Raw genomic sequence first — 20430 nt, 5'->3', positions numbered from 1 at the left:
AAGAGGTAAACGCCCAATGCGCGCTGACTCTGCAAACGGAGACCCGGAACCGGAAGCAGACCGTCCGGGTCATTCCGACCGATTGCCTGAACCAGGACCGAAGGGGGAAGGACCCCAGGGGAAGGACCGGGGTGTCTTAATCCACTGCCTGTCTAGAATACCTGATGGAATTAAAACGGAGTAGATGCTGTAGTTATCCGCCTGTCTAGGCTACCTGATGGAATAAAAACGGAGTAGATGCTGTAGTTAACTAGGACTTGTGATCAGAATGGTCACCCAGAACATCCAAATGAACCTGGAATTACAGGAGATGGACCTCAGGGACATAGGTGTCCAAACCAAATGCCTGCATAAATATCAGACTGATGGAATACAGATAGTCGATTAAAGGAATAGCAGGTGTAGTGGCCAAATAGGTTTCGAGAGAGCGTAGTAATAGTGGGCAAGGAGTGTATGAACTCGTACTCAGTCTATGTGAATGGAGGGATTGGTATAACTCCATAAAGGAAAGGTAGGGGTCACATTAGTGATGGACTGAATAGCACAACGTCATTAGGGAGAACCTGACAGAGTGCCAAAAAATGCACAGTGATATAGAAATGATTCCAAGACTAAAGACATGGAATCTACATTCCTAACATTAGGAGGGGGTGGCAAAAAAACCTCACACTGGAGACGGAGAGGTACCTGATAGGTACAGCTATGGAATAATCGCCCCCAGACAAATGAAAGCTCCAGTGAGGTTGTAGAGCTCTAGATAGGAAGCCATTCAGTCTGTAGTTGGAATTCTTAAAGATGGAACTGGTTCCATGGTATATCGTCATTTAATCCATGGATGTGAGTACCCAAGCGAAAAACCCAACGCTGTTCTTTTTCCAGAAGGCCATGTTCGCTGCCCATTTGTTCGATCATTGTCCATTGTAGATCATTAACGCCATGTCCACTAGAGATATAGTGGTTGGACATTTTGGTAGTACTACGCCCACATCTGACATTACTGCGGTGTTCACCAATGCGTGTCTTGATGGGTCTCGTGGTCATACCCACATACTCAAGACCACACGGGCACGTGATTAAGTAAACAACGTTTTTACTGTTGCAATTAGTAAAGTTCCTCTGGTCCCATTTCTCGCCATTACGGAATTTAATATGTCTGCTTCTCTTAGTGAGTGGACAAGTGCTACAGTTGCCACAGGGATGATGACCCTGTACTGGAGGTAGCAGACCTTCAATTCTGGGCTGGGATGTATTCTTGGGTCTGGTGTGGACAAGCATGTCCTTGAGGTTGCGACCCCTCCTATGTGCAAACATGGGTTTCGTGATGTTCAAGCCACAGCTGTTGAGGAGACGCCAGTGTTTATTCACTATCTTAGTGATCCTGTTGGAGTGTGTGTTAAAGGTGGTCACACAGATAGGCCTTTCATCAGTCTGAGTGACCACTTTGTCTTCCAAGAGAGCTTCCCTGTTATTATTCCTTGCTCTCTTGAGGGCTTTATCAATGATCTGCTCGGGGTAGTTACGCTCGATCAGTTTCAGGCGTAGTTCGGATGCTTGTTTTTTGAACTCTTTAACCTCCGTACAGTTTCTCCGAAGACGGAGGAATTGACCATAGGGTAGATTTATCCTAAGATGACGGGGATGAAAACTGTCAAACAGGAGTAAACAGTTCTTGGCTGTTGCCTTAAAGTGTGTGGTGGTTTTCAATCTGCCCTGCTCCGGGTAGATATTGAGGTCCAGGAACACCAGGTTGTGAGCTGATACAGTATGTGTGAATTTCAAGAACATGTTCTGTTGATTGAGCCACAACATAAAAGCATCAGTTGAGTTTGTATCACCTTCCCACACGACCAGAACATCGTCTATGTATCTTTTCCAGACTTTGATGTGAGGGAGGAAGGGATTCATTGTGTGTAAGATCCTACTTGTCTCGAGATGGTGTACATAAAGACCCGCTAGACTGGGAGCGAAGGTACTCCCCATGCTGGTACCGTGTCGTTGCTCATAGATGTCATCACCATACATGAAGAAATTACGGGTAAGTGCTAATGATACACATTCCATCACCAGATTGCGTGGTGTATGGTATTCCCACGGGGCAGAAAAAAGTACCTCCTCAATAATGAGTAATGTTTCATCATGGGGGAGGCTGGTGTACAGGCTTTCCACATCAAGTCCTATGAGTAAATTTTTAGTAGGGTCAAATTCAATGTCCTGTAGTATTTGCAGGACATTCTTGGTGTCACGAAGGTAGGTGCTAGTACCTTGAACCAGTGGTCGAAGGAACGCGTCCGCGAACCTGGACAATGGTTCCAAAATAGAATTTACGCCAGAGACGATTGGTCTACCGGGGGGGAAGTTCAGATTCTTATGGATTTTGGGTATCGTGTAGAAGTACGGGATCCTGGGGTTGGTATTGACCAGGAACTCCGCCTCCTTCTTAGTAATCCAATCATTTGCCAGAGCTTCCTCCACCATCGTGACGATTCTGATCCTGATTGATTCGGTAGGATCTATCTGTAGAACGCCATAGTTCCTGCGATCGTCTAGTAGTTTCCTACATTCGATGTCATAATTGACTGTAGTCTGTAACACAATTGCTCCCCCCTTGTCCGCTGGTTTGATGATAATATCATGGTTCATGGACAGTTCACGTATGGCCTCCTTTTCTTCCCTTGTGGTGTTATGAAAAGTTTTACTGTTCACTGTTGGAATCTCCTGTATCTCACCCATCACTGCTTTTTCAAAAGCAATGATCTCCACCGGTAGTGCAGAATTAGGGGGTACAAAAGTGGATTTATTGCGGAGACCTGTGTCCTTTCTCATCATTTCAGTAGTTGGTAGATCACTGAAAAACACCTTCAATTTTAATTTACGGATGAATTCATTGATCTCAGTCAGGGTCTTGAATTTATCGAATCGATTAGTGGGCACGAAACCGAGTCCTCTCTCAAGGACCCTGCTTTGTATTGGTGTGAGGGTCAGATCAGTGAGATTGACCACTAAGTTCACTTTCGACTCGTTGATGGTTGGGGAGGCATGTTGCTGGTCATGCTCCTGGTTGAGACCCGTGGGGTCTCGGTCTCTGGTGCAGACCAATGGACATTGTATCCCCCTCTGTTCCGTGCTCTTCGTGGCCCTTGGCGTGCCCCTAAAAAAGGTTGTGGGGTATAATTATACTCAAACTCTTGTGGTGGAGGTATCCACTGAGGGAAAGGTCCGCCCATCATAGGTGGACCATATGTAAATGGGGGGTAGGTAGGGGGTCCTTGGTAGCCGTTCCAGCCACCATCCCTTTGATAAAAAGGGCGTTGGTTGTAATTACCCCTCCCTCTATTGTACCGTTTGCCACTACCCCTGCTGGAATTGGAGTTATCTGAGCTAGTATCAGAGGAGTCATCATCATAATTCTGATTCTGATTCTTAGGGACATAGTCGTCTCGTGTGTAAGGATATACTCGTTCGTGGCTGAACCGTGCAGTATCCTTCTTAAGTTTGTTGTATTTACTCTCTTTCAATGTCATCTCAAAATCAGTTATCTCCTGGTTGAGTTCCTCCAGGCGTTTTTTAAGGACACTCGGGGATATATAGGCCTTTAGACGGACTTCTAGGTTCAGAATCTCAACCTTCAGTTCCTGTGTTAGTCTGGTGGCTGTTTTTATGATTAGCACTAACCAGTCCCTGGTGCAGTGCCACGAAATTAGTGACCAATCACGTTTAAAGGTTTTATCTTGTTGAAAGATAAACGGTTCGTTACGGACTATCAAGCCCTGGGGGGCTGCATTAGCCCGTAGGTATTCAGTCATTAATAGTCCATGTAAAGTAGTTCTGATCTGTTCTCTCCTCAGGTTGGCCAGTTCATCCCAATCAGCATTGTTGGGCCCTGGGTCAGTGTTGCTCAGCCCCTCAAAGGGGTTAATGGCGGCCAGAATCCTTTCAACTTCGTCATCTGCGAAGGTTAATCCCACGTTATCTGCCATCTTGGTATCTCATAGAATGTGCTTATAGTGTGAATGAAAGAGGTGTGTGTGTGTCTGTCCAAGGCTGCTAAGTGTCCAGTGTCCTAAGAGGTAGTTGTCTAATGAAGCTTACTATATCAAAGGGGTAGATAGCCCCTGGTCTACGGGGGTAAATAGCCTCACGTAGAGAAATGTATCAAAGTGCTGCTAATAGTAGCACTGATGCCAGAAAATCCTAGAGATGTAAAAAACAAATAAACTCCCACAGCTGTACGCTGTCTATCATATAAAGAAAAACAAGGAGAGGAGTAGAGAGGTACCACTCAGCGAGTGGTGGAGGTGGATACTTCCTCCCAGTCAGTTGTACATAAACAAAGGGATCCACCCACGGGTACAAGAGATCACTCGATTACTCAATATGTATCCCACGGTCGTGGAGAATACACATTAGTTGTTTAAATACCCCTCACACACCAAAAGGGCCCTTGGTGTCATGCTTCATCATAGGGGTCTTCCTGCCCCTCTACGGGACAGGGCGTGCTACGACCTACGTTTACGCGGGAGCACTGTTGTTGGTGAGACAGCTATGTGTGATGCGGGGGTGTGAGAGGAAGGGTCAGGAGTGAATAAGGAGTGAATTAAAAAATACCTGGCTCTCAGGTCTAGGAAAATTTATTCTGCCGGTCGAGCTGGTATTATTAAAAGGTGGGGTAAGGAGGGTGTAAGCCTCAATGAGCTATATCTCCTAGTGGTGTAGACATGTTTCGAAACTTCCCCATGCTTCTTCGTCAGGACCTTAAGGATCCCTTCCTGCCACTAACTGTGTTGTGTTAATAACAAAGATTTTGAGAAAAAAATGATATGTAAAAGGAAGTAAATAGCCTCCACGATATCAATGCCTTAATAGGTCTTACATAGTCCTATTAACTTAGAGGGAATAAAAGGCGTATTAATTACGTAGGAAGTAATTCAATCCATTGTGTGAGTACGGTGATCTGTAAAAAAAGGTGAAGAGTACTGGTCTCTTAACGCTATCCGTAACGTTATCACGTGATCTGTGATGAAGGCACTGTGTGACAAATGGACATATAACATTAAACATAACACACACACAACAAAAAGCACATATTCTATTCAAAAGGGGGACTAGTTCAATGTATATCCATGCCAGAATAAAAATCCCCACAAAAGTATGGACATGCTTGCTAACAGGAAATAAGTAAGCTCATGAGCTCGTGAACCGAGTGGTGGGCGTGCCAAGTAGGCTACCTGCATGAAGAGAGGAACAGGAGAGGAAAAAGTGGGCCAACGATCAAAATATCAGCGTTGTCAAGATGTTACCCAATTCTCACAGAAGCGCCATACTCACGAATCCAGGGATCAGTGTCCCGCCAAATCAACCACCCCGGTCGGCTCCGTCGATAGAACTGAATCGGAGGGCGCCCGTTTTAAATAGCTACATCAATTAGTGTAATTGCGCCAAAAAGGTAAACGCCCAATGCGCGCTGATTCTGCAAACGGAGACTCGGAACCGGAAGTAGACCGTCCGGGTCATTCCGACCGATTGCCTGAACCAGGACCGAAGGGGGAAGGACCCCAGGGGAAGGACCGGGGTGTCTTAATCCACTGCCTGTCTAGAATACCTGATGGAATTAAAACAGAGTAGATGCTGTAGTTATCCGCCTGTCTAGGCTACCTGATGGAATAAAAACGGAGTAGATGCTGTAGTTAACTAGGACTTGTGATCAGAATGGTCACCCAGAACATCCAAATGAACCTGGAATTACAGGAGATGGACCTCAGGGACATAGGTGTCCAAACCAAATGCCTGCATAAATATCAGACTGATGGAATACAGATAGTCGATTAAAGGAATGGCAGGTGTAGTGGCCAAATAGGTTTCGAGAGAGCGTAGTAATAGTGGGCAAGGAGTGTATGAACTCGTACTCAGTCTATGTGAATGGAGGGATTGGTATAACTCCATAAAGGAAAGGTAGGGGTCACATTAGTGATGGACTGAATAGCACAACGTCATTAGGGAGAACCTGACAGAGTGCCAAAAAATGCACAGTGATATAGAAATGATTCCAAGACTAAAGACATGGAACCTACATTCCTAACATTAGGAGGGGGTGGCAAAAAAACCTCACACTGGAGACGGAGAGGTACCTGATAGGTACAGCTATGGAATAATCGCCCCCAGACAAATGAAAGCTCCAGTGAGGTTGTAGAGCTCTAGATAGGAAGCCATTCAGTCTGTAGTTGGAATTCTTAAAGATGGAACTGGTTCCATGGTATATCGTCATTTAATCCATGGATGTGAGTACCCAAGCGAAAAACCCAACGCTGTTCTTTTTCCAGAAGGCCATGTTCGCTGCCCATTTGTTCGATCACTGTCCATTGTAGATCATTAACGCCATGTCCACTAGAGATATAGTGGTTGGACATTTTGGTAGTACTACGCCCACATCTGACATTACTGCGGTGTTCACCAATGCGTGTCTTGATGGGTCTTGTGGTCATACCCACATACTCAAGACCACACGGGCACGTGATTAAGTAAACAACGTTTTTACTGTTGCAATTAGTAAAGTTCCTCTGGTCCCATTTCTCGCCATTACGGAATTGAATATGTCTGCTTCTCTTAGTGAGTGGACAAGTGCTACAGTTGCCACAGGGATGATGACCCTGTACTGGAGGTAGCAGACCTTCAATTCTGGGCAGGGATGTACTCTTGGGTCTGGTGTGGACAAGCATGTCCTTGAGGTTGCGACCCCTCCTATGTGCAAACATGGGTTTCGTGATGTTCAAGACACAGCTGTTGAGGAGACGCCAGTGTTTATTCACTATCTTAGTGATCCTGTTGGAGTGTGTGTTAAAGGTGGTCACACAGATAGGCCTTTCATCAGTCTGAGTGACCACTTTGTCTTCCAAGAGAGCTTCCCTGTTATTATTCCTTGCTCTCTTGAGGGCTTTATCAATGATCTGCTCGGGGTAGTTACGCTCGATCAGTTTCAGGCGTAGTTCGGATGCTTGTTTTTTGAACTCTTTAACCTCCGTACAATTTCTCCGAAGACGGAGGAATTGACCATAGGGTAGATTTATCCTAAGATGACGGGGATGAAAACTGTCAAACAGGAGTAAACAGTTCTTGGCTGTTGCCTTAAAGTGTGTGGTGGTTTTCAATCTGCCCTGCTCCGGGTAGATATTGAGGTCCAGGAACACCAGGTTGTGAGCTGATACAGTATGTGTGAATTTCAAGAACATGTTCTGTTGATTGAGCCACAACATAAAAGCATCAGTTGAGTTTGTATCACCTTCCCACACGACCAGAACATCGTCTATGTATCTTTTCCAGACTTTGATGTGAGGGAGGAAGGGATTCATTGTGTGTAAGATCCTACTTGTCTCGAGATGGTGTACATAAAGACCCGCTAGACTGGGAGCGAAGGTACTCCCCATGCTGGTACCGTGTCGTTGCTCATAGATGTCATCACCATACATGAAGAAATTACGGGTAAGTGCTAATGATACACATTCCATCACCAGATTGCGTGGTGTATGGTATTCCCACGGGGCAGAAAAAAGTACCTCCTCAATAATGAGTAATGTTTCATCATGGGGGAGGCTGGTGTACAGGCTTTCCACATCAAGTCCTATGAGTAAATTTTTAGTAGGGTCAAATTCAATGTCCTGTAGTATTTGCAGGACATTCTTGGTCTCACGAAGGTAGGTGCTAGTACCTTGAACCAGTGGTCGAAGGAACGCGTCCGCGAACCTGGACAATGGTTCCAAAATAGAATTTACGCCAGAGACGATTGGTCTACCGGGGGGGGGGGAGTTCAGATTCTTATGGATTTTGGGTATCGTGTAGAAGTACGGGATCCTGGGGTTGGTATTGACCAGGAACTCCGCCTCCTTCTTAGTAATCCAATCATTTGCCAGAGCTTCCTCCACCATCGTGACGATTCTGATCCTGATTGATTCGGTAGGATCTATCTGTAGAACGCCATAGTTCCTGCGATCGTCTAGTAGTTTCCTACATTCGATGTCATAATTGACTGTAGTCTGTAACACAATTGCTCCCCCCTTGTCCGCTGGTTTGATGATAATATCATGGTTCATGGACAGTTCACGTATGGCCTCCTTTTCTTCCCTTGTGGTGTTATGAAAAGTTTTACTGTTCACTGTTGGAATCTCCTGTATCTCACCCATCACTGCTTTTTCAAAAGCAAGGATCTCCACCGGTAGTGCAGAATTAGGGGGTACAAAAGTGGATTTATTGCGGAGACCTGTGTCCTTTCTCATCATTTCAGTAGTTGCTAGATCACTGAAAAACACCTTCAATTTTAATTTACGGATGAATTCATTGATCTCAGTCAGGGTCTTGAATTTATCGAATCGATTAGTGGGCACGAAACCGAGTCCTCTCTCAAGGACCCTGCTTTGTATTGGTGTGAGGGTCAGATCAGTGAGATTGACCACTAAGTTCACTTTCGACTCGTTGATGGTTGGGGAGGCATGTTGCTGGTCATGCTCCTGGTTGAGACCCGTGGGGTCTCGGTCTCTGGTGCAGACCAATGGACATTGTATCCCCCTCTGTTCCGTGCTCTTCGTGGCCCTTGGCGTGCCCCTAAAAAAGGTTGTGGGGTATAATTATACTCAAACTCTTGTGGTGGAGGTATCCACTGAGGGAAAGGTCCGCCCATCATAGGTGGACCATATGTAAATGGGGGGTAGGTAGGGGGTCCTTGGTAGCCGTTCCAGCCACCACCCCTTTGATAAAAAGGGCGTTGGTTGTAATTACCTCTCCCTCTATTGTACCGTTTGCCACTACCCCTGCTGGAATTGGAGTTATCTGAGCTAGTATCAGAGGAGTCATCATCATAATTCTGATTCTGATTCTTAGGGACATAGTCGTCTCGTGTGTAAGGATATACTCGTTCGTGGCTGAACCGTGCAGTATCCTTTTTAAGTTTGTTGTATTTACTCTGTTTCAATGTCATCTCAAAATCAGTTATCTCCTGGTTGAGTTCCTCCAGGCGTTTTTTAAGGACACTCGGGGATATATAGGCCTTTAGACGGACTTCTAGGTTCAGAATCTCAACCTTCAGTTTCTGTGTTAGTCTGGTGGCTGTTTTTATGATTAGCACTAACCAGTCCCTGGTGCAGTGCCACGAAATTAGTGACCAATCACGTTTAAAGGTTTTATCTTGTTGAAAGATAAACGGTTCGTTACGGACTATCAAGCCCTGGGGGGCTGCATTAGCCCGTAGGTATTCAGTCATTAATAGTCCATGTAAAGCAGTTCTGATCTGTTCTCTCCTCAGGTTGGCCAGTTCATCCCAATCAGCATTGTTGGGCCCTGGGTCAGTGTTGCTCAGCCCCTCAAAGGGGTTAATGGTGGCCAGAATCCTTTCAACTTCGTCATCTGCGAAGGTTAATCCCACGTTATCTGCCATCTTGGTATCTCATAGAATGTGCTTATAGTGTGAATGAAAGAGGTGTGTGTGTGTGTCTGTCCAAGGCTGCTAAGTGTCCAGTGTCCTAAGAGGTAGTTGTCTAATGAAGCTTACTATATCAAAGGGGTAGATAGCCCCTGGTCTACGGTGGTAAATAGCCTCACGTAGAGAAATGTATCAAAGTGCTGCTAATAGTAGCACTGATGCCAGAAAATCCTAGAGATGTAAAAAACAAATAAACTCCCACAGCTGTACGCTGTCTATCATATAAAGAAAAACAAGGAGAGGAGTAGAGAGGTACCACTCAGCGAGTGGTGGAGGTGGATACGTCCTCCCAGTCAGCTGTACATAAACAAAGGGATACACCCACGGGTACAAGAGATCACTCGATTACTCAATATGTATCCCACGGTCGTGGAGAATACACATTAGTTGTTTAAATACCCCTCACACACCAAAAGGGCCCTTGGTGTCATGCTTCATCATAGGGGTCTTCCTGCCCCTCTACGGGACAGGGCGTGCTACGACCTACGTTTACGCGGGAGCACTGTTGTTGGTGAGACAGCTATGTGTGATGCGGGGGTGTGAGAGGAAGGGTCAGGAGTGAATAAGGAGTGAATTAAAAAATACCTGGCTCTCAGGTCTAGGAAAATGTATTCTGCCGGTCGAGCTGGTATTATTAAAAGGTGGGGTAAGGAGGGTGTAAGCCTCAATGAGCTATATCTCCTAGTGGTGTCGACATGTTTCGAAGCTTCCCCATGCTTCTTCGTCAGGACCTTAAGGATCCCTTCCTGCCACTAACTGTGTTGTGTTAATAACAAAGATTTTGAGAAAAAAATGATATGTAAAAGGAAGTAAATAGCCTCCACGATATCAATGCCTTAATAGGTCTTACATAGTCCTATTAACCTAGAGGGAATAAAAGGCGTATTAATTACGTAGGAAGTAATTCAATCCATTGTGTGAGTACGGTGATCTGTAAAAAAAGGTGAAGAGTACTGGTCTCTTAACGCTATCCGTAACGTTATCACGTGATCTATGATGAAGGCACTGTGTGACAAATGGACATATAACATTAAACATAACACACACACAACAAAAAGCACACACTCTATTCAAAAGGGGGACTAGTTCAATGTATATCCATGCCAGAATAAAAATCCCCACAAAAGTATGGACATACTTGCTAACAGGAAATAAGTAACCTCATGAGCTCGTGAACCGAGTGGTGGGCGTGCCAAGTAGGCGGACGCGTTCCTTCGACCACTGGTTCAAGGTACTAGCACCTACCTTCGTGACACCAAGAATGTCCTGCAAATACTACAGGACATTGAATTTGACCCTACTAAAAATTTACTCATAGGACTTGATGTGGAAAGCCTGTACACCAGCCTCCCCCATGATGAAACATTACTCATTATTGAGGAGGTACTTTTTTCTGCCCCGTGGGAATACCATACACCACGCAATCTGGTGATGGAATGTGTATCATTAGCACTTACCCGTAATTTCTTCATGTATGGTGATGACATCTATGAGCAACGACACGGTACCAGCATGGGGAGTACCTTCGCTCCCAGTCTAGCGGGTCTTTATGTACACCATCTCGAGACAAGTAGGATCTTACACACAATGAATCCCTTCCTCCCTCACATCAAAGTCTGGAAAAGATACATAGACGATGTTCTGGTCGTGTGGGAAGGTGATACAAACTCAACTGATGCTTTTATGTTGTGGCTCAATCAACAGAACATGTTCTTGAAATTCACACATACTGTATCAGCTCACAACCTGGTGTTCCTGGACCTCAATATCTACCCGGAGCAGGGCAGATTGAAAACCACCACACACTTTAAGGCAACAGCCAAGAACTGTTTACTCCTGTTTGACAGTTTTCATCCCCGTCATCTTAGGATAAATCTACCCTATGGTCAATTCCTCCGTCTTCGGAGAAACTGTACGGAGGTTAAAGAGTTCAAAAAACAAGCATCCGAACTACGCCTGAAACTGATCGAGCGTAACTACCCCGAGCAGATCATTGATAAAGCCCTCAAGAGAGCAAGGAATAATAACAGGGAAGCTCTCTTGGAAGACAAAGGGTCACTCAGACTGATGAAAGGCCTATCTGTGTGACCACCTTTAACACACACTCCAACAGGATCACTAAGATAGTGAATAAACACTGGCGTCTCCTCAACAGCTGTGGCTTGAACATCACGAAACCCATGTTTGCACATAGGAGGGGTCGCAACCTCAAGGACATGCTTGTCCACACCAGACCCAAGAATACATCCCAGCCCAGAATTGAAGGTCTGCTACCTCCAGTACAGGGTCATCATCCCTGTGGCAACTGTAGTACTTGTCCACTCACTAAGAGAAGCAGACATATTCAATTCCGTAATGGCGAGAAATGGGACCAGAGGAACTTTACTAATTGCAACAGTAAAAACGTTGTTTACTTAATCACGTGCCTGTGTGGTCTTGAGTATGTGGGTATGACCACGAGACCCATCAAGACACGCATTGGTGAACACCGCCGTAATGTCAGATGTGGGCGTAGTACTACCAAAATGTCCAACCACTATATCTCTAGTGGACATGGCGTGAATGATCTACAATGGACAGTGATCAAACAAATGGGCAGCGAACATGGCCTTCTGGAAAAAGAACAGCGTTGGGTTTTTCGCTTGGGTACTCACATCCATGGATTAAATGACGATATACCATGGAACCAGTTCCATCTTTAAGAATTCCAACTACAGACTGAATGGCTTCCTATCTAGAGCTCTACAACCTCACTGGAGCTTTCATTTGTCTGGGGGTGATTATTCCATAGCTGTACCTATCAGGTACCTCTCCGTCTCCAGTGTGAGGTTTTTTTGCCACCCCCTCCTAATGTTAGGAATGTAGGTTCCATGTCTTTAGTCTTGGAATCGTTTCTATATCACTGTGCATTTTTTGGCACTCTGTCAGGTTCTCCCTAATGACGTTGTGCTATTCAGTCCATCACTAATGTGACCCCTACCTTTCCTTTATGGAGTTATACCAATCCCTCCATTCACATAGACTGAGTACGAGTTCATACACTCCTTGCCCACTATTACTACGCTCTCTCGAAACCTATTTGGCCACTACACCTGCCATTCCTTTAATCGACTATCTGTATTCCATCAGTCTGATATTTATGCAGGCATTTGGTTTGGACACCTATGTCCCTGAGGTCCATCTCCTGTAATTCCAGTTTCATTTGGATGTTCTGGGTGACCATTCTGATCACAAGTCCTAGTTAACTACAGCATCTACTCCGTTTTTATTCCATCAGGTAGCCTAGACAGGCGGATAACTACAGCATCTACTCCGTTTTAATTCCATCAGGTATTCTAGACAGGCAGTGGATTAAGACACCCCAGTCCTTCCCCTGGGGTCCTTCCCCCTTCGGTCCTGGTTCAGGCAATCGGTCGGAATGACCCGGACGGCCTACTTCCGGTTCCGGGTCTCCGTTTGCAGAATCAGCGCGCATTGGGCGTTTACCTCTTTGGCGCAATTACACTAATTGATGTAGCTATTTAAAACGGGCGCCCTCCGATTCAGTTCTATCGACGGAGCCGACCGGGGTGGTTGATTTGGCGGGACACTGATCCCTGGAGTCGTGAGTATGGCGCTTCTGTGAGAATTAGGTAACATCTTGACAACGCTGATATTTTGATCGTTGGCCCACTTTTTCCTCTCCTGTTCCTCTCTTCATGCAGGTAGCCTACTTGGCACGCCCACCACTCGGTTCACGAGCTCATGAGGTTACTTATTTCCTGTTAGCAAGTATGTCCATACTTTTGTGGGGATTTTTATTCTGGCATGGATATACATTGAACTAGTCCCCCTTTTGAATAGAGTGTGTGCTTTTTGTTGTGTGTGTGTTATGTTTAATGTTATATGTCCATTTGTCACACAGTGCCTTCATCACAGATCACGTGATAACGTTACGGATAGCGTTAAGAGACCAGTACTCTTCACCTTTTTTTACAGATCACCGTACTCACACAATGGATTGAATTACTTCCTACGTAATTAATACGCCTTTTATTCCCTCTAGGTTAATAGGACTATGTAAGACCTATTAAGGCATTGATATCGTGGAGGCTATTTACTTCCTTTTACATATCATTTTTTTCTCAAAATCTTTGTTATTAACACAACACAGTTAGTGGCAGGAAGGGATCCTTAAGGTCCTGACGAAGAAGCATGGGGAAGCTTCGAAACATGTCGACACCACTAGGAGATATAGCTCATTGAGGCTTACACCCTCCTTACCCCACCTTTTAATAATACCAGCTCGACCGGCAGAATACATTTTCCTAGACCTGAGAGCCAGGTATTTTTTAATTCACTCCTTATTCACTCCTGACCCTTCCTCTCACACCCCCGCATCACACATAGCTGTCTCACCAACAACAGTGCTCCCGCGTAAACGTAGGTCGTAGCACGCCCTGTCCCGTAGAGGGGCAGGAAGACCCCTATGATGAAGCATGACAACAAGGGCCCTTTTGGTGTGTGAGGGGTATTTAAACAACTAATGTGTATTCTCCACGACCGTGGGATACATATTGAGTAATCGAGTGATCTCTTGTACCCGTGGGTGGATCCCTTTGTTTATGTACAATTTAGTACATGCTACAATATCCAGGCTACAATTTAATACATGCTACAATATAATACATGCAACAATATCCAGGCTAGAATATAATACATGCTACAATAGCCAGGCTACAATATAATACATGTAACAATATCCAGGCTACAATATAATACATGCCACGATATCCAGGCGACAATATAATACATGCTACAATATCCAGGCTACAATTTAGTACATGCTAAAATATCCAGCCTACAATATAATACATGCTACAATAGCCAGGCTACAATATAATACATGCAACAATATCCAGGCTACAATTTAATGCATGCTACAATATAATACATGTCACAATATCCAGGCGACAATTTAATACATGCCACAATATCCAGGCAACAATATAATACATGCTACAACATCCAGGCTACAATTTAGTACATGCTACAATATTCAGGCTACAATATAAAACATGCTACAATAACCAGGCTACAATATAATACATGCAACAATATCCAGGCTACAATATAATACATGCTACAATATACAGGCTACAATTTAATGCATTCAACAATATCCAGGCTACAATTTAATGCATGCTACAATTTAATACATGCTTCAATATGATACATGCGACAATATCCAGGTGACAATTTAATGCATGCCACAATATCCAGGCAACAATATAATATATGCTACAATATACAGGCTACAATATAATACATGAAACAATATCCAGGCTACAATATAATACATGCCACAATATCCAGGTGACAATATAATACATGCTACAATATCCAGGCTACAATATAATACATGCCACAATATCCAGGCAACAATATAATACATGCTACAATATCCAGGCTACAATTTAGTACATGCTACAATATCCAGCCTACAATATAATACATGCAACAATATCCAAGCTACAATTTAATACATGCTACAATATAATATATGCCACAATATCCAGGTGACAATTTAATACATGCCACAATATCCAGGCAACAATATAATACATGCTACAATATCCAGGCTACAATTTAGTACATGCTACAATATTCAGGCTACAATATAAAACATGCTACAATATCCAGGCTACAATATAAAACATGCTACAATATCCAGGCTACAATATAATACATTCAACAATATCCAGGCTACAATTTAATACATGCTACAATTTAATACATGTTACAATATGATACATGCCACAATATCCAGGCGACAATTTAATGCATGCCACAATATCCAGGCAACAATATAATACATGCTACAATATCCAGGCTACAATATAATACATGCAACAATATCCAGGCTACAATATAATACATGCTACAATATCCAGGATACAATATAATACATGCTACAATATCCAGGCTACAGTTTAGTACATGCTACAATATCCAGGCTACAATATAATACATGCTACAATATCCAGGATACAATGTAATACATGCTACAACACATAATACATGCAACAATATCCAGGCTACAATTTAACACATGCTTCAATATCCAGGATACAATACAATACATGCGACAATATCCAGGTTATAATATAATACATGCTATAATATCCAGGACACAATTTAATACATGCTTCAATACCCAGGCTACAATATAATACATGCTACAATATCCAGGATACAGTTTAATACATGCTACAATATCCAGGCTACAATATAATACATGCAATAATATCCAGGCTGCAAGTTGATGCATGCGACAATATCCAGGCTACAATCTAATACATGCTGCACTATCCAGAAAACAATATAATACATGCAACAATATCATAGACTCTATTACTCCTGTGGTTAGTCTCTTTTCTTCCCAGTGTCAAGAATCTTGATGTGTTTGTCACCACCATTCTTACATTGCTTCCTCTTTGACTCCTCCATGTAAGTTGGGTGCTCCTCTATGCACCATTCAAGTATTTTATTCAGAAGTAAACTCTTTCTTGAGTGCATGTAAACTCTGCCATCTTTAATACTAAGAGCATGAGCCTTTGTTTTGCAATCCCATGTTCATTGGAACCCATCTATCTCTTATGTGTTGAGTGCTTGAATGTTATCACAATGTCCTTTTTCCAATTATTACTTCTTTGGACTTACCTCTCCACTCATACAGAGTCTCATGGAGATGTGGCCTCTACTACTGAGTACAAGATGTAGTTTGAATAAATCCTCATATGAAGACATTCCAATCTTCACTTACCTCCTGGTTATACTTGCGTGCATCCCACTGGGATATCTGGCAGGATGGCTAGCTCAGTAGAATCATCAAGCTACTCATGGCTATCTAGGGGTGTTTTGTGAGGGTCACAATATGTCTCTACTCTTTATTGTAACTAAACTCCAACCTCATACTGAGGGCAAATCAGTAAGGTATAAGTACGAGTGTGTATAGCAGTGCTCCTGAAGAACTAATCAAACTCATAAATGTAGTTCCCGAAGGTGTGGACATGGGTGTACTTCCATCCTATAGGTATGGACACAGGTGCACACCTGTCCTATAGGTATAAACATAGGCGTACCCCTGTCCTATTACTTATATGCAGAATTCTTCGTTGAGACTACGCACATGTCCTCCTATGGATTAGGTGTAAATGTCAGATTGGGAAGGAGAAGTGGCTGGAAAGTGGGTAAATATCTACCACAAAGTAGAAAGAGGAAAGAAAAAATAAAAGGAGGTAGAAGATAGAACATGCTGACATAAAAACACACTAACAAAAGGGTAAGTCAGTTGCAATTCTGTAAAATTATATCTCCATCTGCTGGAATAGTACTTTAGAACATTCAGGCCGAAATACACTGCAGCCAAACCTTGGAGTAAGTCACGCATCGACATTGCCACTCACAAGTGCTGCAAGGGAATCAGGCGTGCACCAGTGGAAGCAATAAATAATGCTTGAAGCATAAAGACCTACATCTAAAAAAATAAAAAATAAATTAAAGGGAAAAATGGTTATATAACTTCATACATTGTGGATACTGATACAAATAACATTGTTAAATAGCACATGCACATATTTAAAAAATTACAAATATGTAAAATAATAATACATTATAAAAACACATGACTGATCTCCCATCTAACACAACTCTACACACACTCAGAGGCACATCACAACACATATGTTGCCCAAATAAGGGGTGTGTGAAATTCGTATAATCAGGGCCAGACTGGGAACCGAAGCCGGTCCTGGCAAACTGCTCGGTAGGCCCCCCTGGGGGTGGGGGAGAGGGGCTGCAGCCGAGCTGTTCGCTAGGGCTGGTATTGGTCGATTTTGTTACGGGGGCCGATATTGTCAGCCCCCTGTAACAAAAACGCCCCCCCCATGAGTCCAAGCCCTCACCCTGGCGGCCCACCGGGGAAATAACCTGTGCCCGCTACAGCCAGTCCAGCCCTGCATATAATTATACAAAATTTGGGCCAAATTACGCAAAATTATACATAATTATGTGACATGGAATACTGTTATTTCACGCTATGTTTTAGTGCACAATCCCTTCTTGCATCAATTGTTGGCCAGAGGACTTATTTAAACAAAGCACCATAAGCAAAAGCCATTCGCGTTCTATTGTTCCCATGCATACATTTTTACCATGAATGTCACATAATTATGCAAAGTGGTGTAATATAATTTCAGGAATTTAGCATAACGGAATGTCCTGTGGCCACACGCTGATAGTTGAAAAATATCACCGGATATTGGATCGATACTTTAATACAGAATTAGATGTTTATGGACTGAACAAATACATTCTGGGACATTGCATTAAGGAGTTAACAAAATTGAAAAATTTCAATGAAGAAAACTGCATCAGTTAAGAAGTAAAGAAAAAGTAAAAACTAATATTTTTAAATCTAAAAAAAAGCCTCAGTTCATCCTCCCTTTATTATATTGCATGTTATATTTTTTCTTCAACAACCCTTACGGTATTTCTAAACGTTGTAGGTCTTTCAGCTCTACGGGTCTATAAAGTAAAAACAAAGAATATAAGGTTAAATAATTTTCCGCGTTCAACCTGGTCCTTGGATTTCAGGGGCAGCCAATACAAGATTTTTAGCATCTCCACATGAGGCAGTGGACTTCACAATGTGAGACGGGCCCACTTGGGGAGGGTAGTGAGCAGGGTGTCAGGGTGGGTGAGAATAAGACTTTGGTTAAGAGTAAGCATGTAGAAACTTCACTTAACTTCCCTTGTAGAATTTAAACAAAATGGCAAACAAAATGATACAAAATTGTGAGTAATTTAGAAAAATGTAAACTTCAGCATTTTGCACCATTATGTACATTATAACGCATCCTTTCGTCAATTTTTGGTGCAGGGACACATTTCGTGCTAAAACACAACAGACACGAGAGTTCAATTTATTTGTGTTCCCCCCATGCTTTTGTAATAGGATTTTTACCCGAACAAAGTCTGCATTACGTGATATGGGACAATGGCTATTCTTAGACCTTTTGCGTAACAATGGTAATGGTAAATGCTTGAAATTATATGAGATTACTCCTGCCTAAATTAGATTTCACCCAGAAAAGCTACCTATATTTAGAGAGGAGTGGGCACAATTGTGCCCTCTTAATGAGTTAGTGCCAAGACATGTACAAACATAATTCGCAATCAGTTTATCACACACATGTTCTAAAAGACCCGGCGTGTGTTTTGTACAGAAAAAACTGCATGCCACATGTTCTTTATCTGCCCATCCAATAACAAATTATAAACTCACCACAAAAGAGTTACCCTCTGTGCCTACCATGTCTCTTCCCCATTTCTAGTCACCACTCGCAGTCACAGTCCCAGGCTTCCAAACCTGAGCACTTCACTGTCCATTAGGGAGTCAGATATGGGAGCAATGTCTCTGGGTCGATCTTGCAGAGTTACCAGAGAGGACCACCGAACTCATATTCTCCAATTTGAGCTTCACAAACAGTGTGACAGGTGGATGCAGTGGCTTCATCTTGCCCCAGAGGTGTCACTCACAATTTTAATAAATTCTAGAGAATACTCAATAGCAGAGAGAGGCATCCATAGAGATGACCTGGAGGAGCGTTGTCCTGGTGGTGTGGTCAGAAGAAGGTTATGAGGAGAGCAGTGGATGTTTGCGGCTTTAGGAGGTAATGGACAACATGCCTCTCTACTCTCCCAATGTGTTCTGTAGGCCAGCAGACCACACTATAAACAAATGATCATCATCTATACAGGGTTTTTATATGGCATATAAGGACTCCCTGTACTTTCCAGGCTGTTCTTTCACTACCCACTTCAATGTCTTTGCCTCTACTTAATTTACAGGTCTGCCTTTCCATGAATAAGCCAAATTAGTAAATACATTTTCAAGAGAACCACAAAATCTCCCACAGATTAAATACTGTTCATTCAAAAATGAAGGGCAACCTATACAGTTATTAAATGGAAAGTCCATGATGCAACTTACAAACTACAGAAAAACAGCACGTGGCCCAGTAGTATGAAATGAGAAATTCTCCACAGACATATCATTTATCATTATAAAGATATAAGTTATTGTGGCATGGATCATGAGGACATCAGGAAAGTATGCAAATCAATACAAGTGAACATCTCTCACCTGCTCCGATTGGTGTAATAGACACATCCTTGGCCATCATTGACGAAAGAGGCTATCATTGATAGCGGCTGTGAGTCTTCAAAGAGAAAGGTGTACGTTCTGGTGTGTCCAAGATGAGGTATCTGACAGGCAGCTATGTGTCCAGATGGATAGCTGATAAATCAAGTCAAGTACTTAGCAACTCATCTTCATAAAATAGGAGAAATAAGTCCTTATTACCTCGTGGATAGTCATTTGAAACTGGAAACCTTTGGCACTTCTCAAGATGTACATTCATGATATTTACCACGGGGCCGATTCACAGAACTAATGTGAGACAAAAATCTAAATTTACTACTTTTGGTATTCACAGATGGCATTTTAGTAGTAGCAAAGTTTGGATTTTGTCTTAAGTTTGACTTAAGACAGACTTAAGACAAACTTAGGACAGACTTATGACAGACCTAAGGCAGACTTAAGACAAAATCCTAACTTTACTACTACTAAATGCCTTCTGTGAATACCAAAAGTAGTAAGTTTAGGAGTCTGTCTCAGATTACTTCTGTGAATCGGGACCCATATGTTTATCTATGTTGAGACTATTTTAGTAAATTAGCCTGTGCAAAGAGTATAAATATATATATATATTTATATTACACACTGGTGGTCACCACTCTGTAGTTATAGTTAGGTTTGACAAGGCATTTTTTGATTCTTTTATAACTTTGACACCCTTCAACGAATCGGCAATAAATCTGTCCATATAAAGGTTCATTCTCTTTGGCTCCTTCATTGAATG

The 20430-nt window shown here is 42.9% G+C and overlaps 1 protein-coding gene across 1 annotated transcript in view; it reads right to left on the bottom strand.

The window, feature by feature from the left end:
* Positions 1-20430, bottom strand: part of FAM194C (family with sequence similarity 149 member C) — a 269174-nt gene that overhangs the window by 139295 nt on the left and 109449 nt on the right. Inside the window, exon 7 of the mRNA XM_085624449.1 lies at positions 19653-19805. Within this exon, the coding sequence (XP_085480575.1) occupies positions 19653-19805 (153 nt within the window). The remainder of the gene's footprint in view (positions 1-19652; positions 19806-20430) is intronic.

The sequence above is a fragment of the Triturus cristatus genome, chromosome 9 (genome assembly GCF_964204655.1).
Source record: "Triturus cristatus chromosome 9, aTriCri1.1, whole genome shotgun sequence".
In the NCBI taxonomy this organism is placed as follows: Eukaryota; Metazoa; Chordata; class Amphibia; order Caudata; family Salamandridae; genus Triturus; species Triturus cristatus.
Note: the sequence above shows the minus strand (reverse complement) of the source record. Positions and strands in the feature narration are given on the sequence as shown.